The sequence below is a fragment of the Eurytemora carolleeae genome, unplaced genomic scaffold (assembly GCF_000591075.1).
Source record: "Eurytemora carolleeae unplaced genomic scaffold, Eaff_2.0 scaffold16, whole genome shotgun sequence".
Classification (NCBI taxonomy): domain Eukaryota; kingdom Metazoa; phylum Arthropoda; class Copepoda; order Calanoida; family Temoridae; genus Eurytemora; species Eurytemora carolleeae.
Window position 1 is genome coordinate 727316 of NW_019396244.1, and position 6920 is coordinate 734235.

The window sequence follows — 6920 nt, forward strand, 5'->3', positions numbered from 1 at the left end:
TATAGAAGTACCTACCTAAGTATATGGTATCTCTTGTAGTACATGAGTAGGAATACTATAAGTATAGCAGTACCTACCTAAGTATATGGTATCTCTTGTAGTACATGAGTAGGAATACTAGAAGTATAAAAGTGCCTACCTAAGTATATGGTATCTCTTGTAATACATGAGTAAGAATAGAAAAGCTAAGCCTAAAGATGTAAGCCTAATATCCCAACTGTAGTAGTGACCCTGGGATGTCCAAACACCACCATTCACCACCTAAAAAGATAAAATTTGATTTTAGATTCTGATATTCTTATTATTTTTGTTGAATTTCAGTTCTTTCAGCGCCTATAATTGCCGAAAATTTAACATCAAATATAGTGACGACAATGACTCTAAATATAAAGTTAAAATATGACAAAGATTATTCAATACACTAAACGTTTAAAAAATGTCTTCATAATAAAATTAGCTGAGGTATTGAAAATTTAAAGAATTTTGCTTATTTTTGTAATTATATGTATTGGGGGATTAATTTCAATACCCCCTGGTTAGGAAGGCCATGGGCACGGGGAATTCTACAAAAACATTGCACACCTCTAGACCTTCTCTCGAGATCGACTTATGAAAAAAAGTTTACCATCATTCAATCATGCTGAAATTTCTAGGCTATACTTGAAGGTGTGAACTGTTAAAAATCTTAACGTTTCTAGAAATTATCCTGAATTTAAATTAAAGAGCAAAATCTTCCAGCTTCCTATGACTTCCAAAGAAACCCATCCACTTTTATAACAATTCCAAATTCGGAGTAAAAAAAGATGTAATGTCTGTCATCAATAAACTTATTTTTCTTTAAGTCTAAAGGAACATCTCCGAAATTGTATTGAAAAAGCCTGTTAAACTGAACCATCAAACTCAAAACTGTAAATTATTGTTCAAACATGCGAAATGGATTTTAAAAGAAACGTCTTGTAAAGCTGATTCCAGTTATATGGCTAAAAACAAATTATGAACAATTTGACAGCTGTCACTTTTGGCCATTCTTAAAAAGATAAAGAAAATAGGACAAAGTTACAAGTCTTTGTCACAAACTCTAATTTTGTAATCAAAATTTGGAAATCCCAAAACTCCACACATTAAGAGGTTTTATTATTTTAAAGCCCTTCTTTACATCATAACTAGTCCATCAGGACGCTTTGCGCCCATCTTCTATTTCAACTTTGTATTGTTGCTTAATCTTTCAGCATTTTCTCTTCGATAAAACAATAATAATTTTTTTCTTCGGATTTACAATTTTTTCCCCGAAGATTGTTTAAATTTTATTGAATAAATTTTTTTGGTTTTTGTATTTCCGACCATCCATAGACCTTCCCTCGGGTTATGTGAGGTCCCACAAAAAGTGGGCCTGAATAGTTCAGCTCGTTAAACATTTATCGGTTACAAACAAACAAGAAAAATATATGTTTTGAAGTTCATAAATTTTTAATTTTTTTCATTAAGATATTATGTGCAAAAATAAACCACAAAATTCTGACCTCAATAGTTAGCGCTACAATATTCTCTAGAATTATGAGAGTCCACAACCAGAAATATTCCTTCTTAGTAGGGGCAGGGTTCAGCAGAGGTACGTTGATAAACCCTAAAATAAGCCAAATATATAAAATGGATGTTAAACTTCTAAAGGTTTTGTAGACCCTTCTAAAAACAAGAGCCCTAATCATTAAAAATAAAAATAAAGAGGCTTCGCTGAATAGAAATGAGGAAAAACATTTTTAGATAAACTTCTATTTTGATTTGGATTCTCTGTAGATAGAAGGATATATTCTAGAACTAAGTTAGTGATTGATATAAACTAATTAAGTGTCTTTCCTGATTAGAGAACTCAACTAATATTTTTATAAAGAGATTATAATTAGGAAATTGGATCAATTAAGCAAACCGTTCGAATTCTCATCAGAAATAAAGACGTGGATCCCACCCTAAAAGTTACATGATCCAAGCTGGTGCAACAGGTTCTGTAAATGCATCCAGAGCTGGACTATCTAGTGTAATGTCGACCCAGCACATTTTATACTACAAATGTAGTCTGGCAAAATCACAGTGCGTGACATTGTAAAACACAATGATCCAGGCCGCTATGAAGTTTGTTACACCAATTTTCAAGAATGAGTCTACTTTGAATTGTCCACCATTAATAAATATGTTAGGAAGGCTTGAACGGAACGAAAACATTTTTTTCCGAAATGAGATCTGTAAAATAGTAAGTCTTATTTTCTGCTTTTATTAATCCAAATAACAGAAATTTAAAAAGAAATAGTTTACCTCCTACTTCTAATTGGTTGAGAGTAACTTTGATGTTTTCTTCAACAAAACTTGGTTGAAGTGTATCCAACCTTCGTTTCAGTCCTTGGTCCCTAAACAGACCTTCATTTAGGATACAAGAATACAAGGATACAAGGATACAAGGATACAAGGATACAAGGATACAAGTATACAAGGATACAAGAATACAAGAATACAAGAATACAAGGATACAAGGATACAAGGATACAAGAATACAAGGATACAAGGATACAAGGATACAAGGATACAAGGATACAAGGATACAAGAATACAAGGATACAAGAATACAAGGATACAAGGATACAAGAATACAAGATTACAAGGATACAATGTTACAGGTTTAAGGATACTCGGCTACAGGCTTAAGGATACAAAGATACACAGGTTTGAGGATACAAGGAAAGAGGTTTGAGGATACAAGGAAACGTGTTTGAAGATACAGTAATACAGGTTTGAGGATACAGTGATACAGGTTTTGAGGATACAAGTATACAGGCTTGAGGATACAAAGATACAGGTTTGTGAATAAAAGGATAAAGGTTTGAGGATACAAGGATACAAATCTGATGATACAAGGATACAGGTTTGAGGAAACAAGGATACAGGTTTGAGGATACAAGAATACAGGTTTGAGGATACAAGGATACAGGTTTGAGGATACAAGGATAAAGGTTTGAGGATACAAGGATACAGTTTTGAGGATACAAGGATACAGAATTAAGGATACAAGGATACAAGTTTGAGGATTCAAGGATACATATTTGAGGATACAAGGATACAGGTTTGAGGATACAAGGATACAGTGTTGAGGATACAAGGATACAGATTTAAGGATACACGGATACAGGTTTGAGGATACAAGGATACATATTTGAGGATACAAGGATACAGGATACAGGTTTGAGGATACAAGGATACAGGTTTGAGGATACAAGGAAACAGGTTTGAGGATACCAAGGATACAGGTTTAATGATACAAAGATACAGGTTTAAGGATACAAGAATACAGGTTTGAGGATACAAGGAAACAGGTCTGAGGATACCAAGAATACATATTTGAGGATACAAGAATACAGAATTAAGGATACAAGGATACAGGTTTGAGAATACAAGGATACATATTTGAGGATACAAGGATACAGGTTTGAGGATACAAGGATACATATTCGAGGTTACAAGAATACCTGGGTTGAGGATACAAGGATACAGAATTAAGTATACAAGGATACAGGTCTTAGGATATAAGAATACAGGTCAAAGGATACAAGGATACAAATTTTAGAAAACAATATTAAAGAATACAAGGATACAGATTTCAGAATACAAGGATTTAAGGATACTAGGATACAGATTTGATGAAAGGTTTGTATACCTTATGTTTTCTTGAATACTCTTTGTATCAAGATTCTGCCGAGGATTTGCCCACCATTGATCCTAACAATTAGAAAATATCAAAAATCGATCAATAAATCAATTCCGCAGATAAAACAATCAAATAAATAACAAACATATAATAAAGGGAGGCAGTGGCGGATTATTGGGGGAAAGGGGGANGACGTCCAGAAACTAGATTTCAATTAACCAGCTAAAATGTTACGAATACAATAAAATCTTCGAATTTGAAGTGGCTCAACGCTTTTTTTTACCTTACTAACTAACTAGAACTACAACAAGCTTAATTGGAGATTAAGTTTAAAATCAGTGATTGGGAAAATACTGAAAGAATATTTGTGTGAGAAAATACATAGTTTGGATCCCTGTAATACAAACCTTTATTTCTTGTCTAATATCATCGTAGAGAAATGGAGCTGCAAACATGTTCATATCAGGCAGAAGCATGTCAATAAAGGGTCTAAAAAATCATTTTGACTGAATTATTACATTTTTGGAGGATATAAAGTACTGGGGAAATTAATGGTTAGACAATTCCAATACTTATCACTTTTATCTGATTTTTTTAAGTGTACAGAATTAGTAAATTTTTCCTTAAAAGTTATTTAGTTGTTTACAATTATTCATTATATAATAAACTGTGCCCGGCGTTGCCCGTGGAATTGTTTTACTTTTTTTATAAAAAATTTGTTTGTTTTTTTTGCATTTTTTTATCCTTTTTTTTAGCCCCGGGGTACTCAAGGGTTCCCTCAAAAATGTCAGCCCATACGGTCCAGCCGTTTGGCCAGCTATAGCTAACATACATATGAGCGAAGAGCTTTTTTATACTGGATGACCAAATAGGCAGACTTCTTCCCGTTTCAAAAATGAGCTTGCCAGCCAGATCACTTCACATATGAGGGTGCTAGAGCGTCGGGAAACCTCCCGGTCGCGGGGTGCAATTATAACTATACTGCAATTACTGAGAGAAAATGAGAAATTGAAAAAAAAACTTTATGAAAAATAAATAATTTTGAACTAAAAAGTAAGATTCCAGGGTAGAGAAATCAAATTCTCATGACAGGCACTACACAAAATTACAAATTACAACAAATTGATTAATTTTTCCAAATTTGTCGAATAGATCACTAAAAAATTGCGGTTTCGTAACACAACGGGGGGAAACCCCTGGAATGATTTTTGAAAAAACTATATACCCCTGTAGTTTGGTATTAAGAAAAACCTGTTCTGTGGCTGTTCTCTCATATTCTCGACAAGGGAGGAGAGCTTGAGTAAACTCTGTCTTCTCTTCATGGACGCTTTCTTCTCTAGTTTAGTATCAGGGGAGAAGTTAAACTTCTTCTCAGCTTCCTTCAATACTTTGAGCTGGTCAACCTGAACCTGAATACAACATGTCCACATATACAATATGCCAACTTAAACCTGAATACAACATGTCCACATATACAATATGTCAACTTAAACCTGAATACAACATTCAATTCTATTTGTTTTTTAATATCTGTCTTAGTCATTTAAATCTGTATCAATCTTTGATCCATGTCTTTCTATCTCTTGATCTCTTAATATCCTAATCTCTTAATCTCTTAATCTCTTAATCTCTTAATATCCTAATCTCTTAATCTCTTAATATCCTAATCTCTTAATATCCTAATTTCTTAATATCCTAATCTCTTAATCTCTTAATCTTTCTTTTTATCTCTATCTCTATCTCTCTCTATGTTTATCTGATGTACTGCACTCACCATAAATGGAAGAACAACAATAGAGTTGACAAGAATGTTTATCCAATGATCCAAATAGTTTCCATCCTGAACCAGACAAATACATCTATAAACCTTCATGTAATAGTTAACTGTGAGATGCTGTAGAATGAAACTCAATAAAGGGATTGCTCTTGAAGTTAAGAATGTATTAAATACAGAATGAAGTTTTAAATACAGTAGGACCCATAAAATTGTGGAACAGGAAACTTCAAAAATATCATGTGTATTTCATGTTGATAACAAGCATTTTAAGCAGCTTGAAAATCCGCTTATTCTTAAGTAAACTTGAATGAAATGGGTCTCTATACAAACTGAATATCCGGTTTATATGAAGTGCAGGACCGACTTATGGGCAACAAGAGCACGTTGAACAGTATATATCCAGGCTTTAGACGGCAAAACAGGACAGTACACCAAATGAACCATCTGCATAAAAGGAGATTAATGTGAACAGAGCTAAACACTTTTGAATGGGATATCCTTAATGGTTAATCTGGAGGTAAATAACAAAAGGAGAACAAGCATTATTTAATCTAGAGATTTAAAAAAAGAGTGGATCAAGCATTAATCCCGATATCCAACCATTCAAAAGTTCCGAGAGCAGAGCTGAAAACTTTAGAATGGTGGATATCGGGATTAAGGCTTAATCCACTCTTTTTCTTAATCTGCAGATTAAATATTGCTTGTTCTCCACTCATTTTTAATCTCCAGATTAATTATCCGATCAGGATTAAGGATATCCCATTCAAAAGTTCCCATCTCTGGAAACTTTAGAATGGGATACATTTAATCCCGACCGCTTTATCCGAATATCCAATATGAACACTTTTAATTTCTTGCTTAATCCACTCTTTTTGGATGAAGTACAGAAAAACCAAAAACCGGTTTTTAAAAATTAGAGAGTCCCTCCCGTTTCTGTATATTAATCGGCGCGCAACATTTCAAATTTACCGGGTTCTAATAAGTACAAGATTAGGTTAGTCTCGAGATTAAGAAAAAGAGAGGATCAAGCATTAATCTTAATATTCACTATTCTAAAGTTTTCAGCTCAACTCAGTTTACACTGTACACTGCACTGCACAATTTCTGTTTCATAAGTTTATTCAAAACTTGAGTCTAACAAAAGTCCTTTTTTTCCACAGTTTTAGGGGGTTTACTAACCAATCATTATTATGGTTCAGTGTGAAGTTATTCACTAGAAGTAACCGTATTTATTTTCTCAAATTCAAATAGGTTGTCAAGTACAATAGATGGCAACACAGAATGCATACACTTTCATTACAGCTGATTAAACGTCATAAGTGTCAACACGAATTTTCTGTCTGACAAAACTATAAATAAAAGTGATATTGTTAGACTAAAGTGCTTATCTTTTAGTGAAATTAGTGCAATTTTATGTGTTCTTTATTTCTGTTTTTACACTTTTTCATTTAA

The 6920-nt window shown here is 33.2% G+C and overlaps 1 protein-coding gene across 3 annotated transcripts in view; it reads right to left on the reverse strand.

The window, feature by feature from the left end:
• LOC111699219 (uncharacterized) overlaps positions 1–5927 on the reverse strand; it is a 7754-nt gene extending 1827 nt beyond the window's left edge. For all 3 annotated transcript variants that reach the window (XM_023469830.1, XM_023469831.1, XM_023469832.1), the window contains exons 1-8: positions 5829–5927; positions 5466–5531; positions 4943–5100; positions 4099–4180; positions 3701–3762; positions 2308–2399; positions 1521–1624; positions 140–261 (exon numbers count right to left, since the gene is read on the reverse strand). In XM_023469830.1, coding sequence (XP_023325598.1) covers positions 140–261; positions 1521–1624; positions 2308–2399; positions 3701–3762; positions 4099–4180; positions 4943–5100; positions 5466–5531; positions 5829–5918 — 776 coding nt within the window. In that variant the 5' untranslated portion in view covers positions 5919–5927. The remainder of the gene's footprint in view (positions 1–139; positions 262–1520; positions 1625–2307; positions 2400–3700; positions 3763–4098; positions 4181–4942; positions 5101–5465; positions 5532–5828) is intronic.
• Positions 5928–6920: the final 993 nt, after the last annotated feature.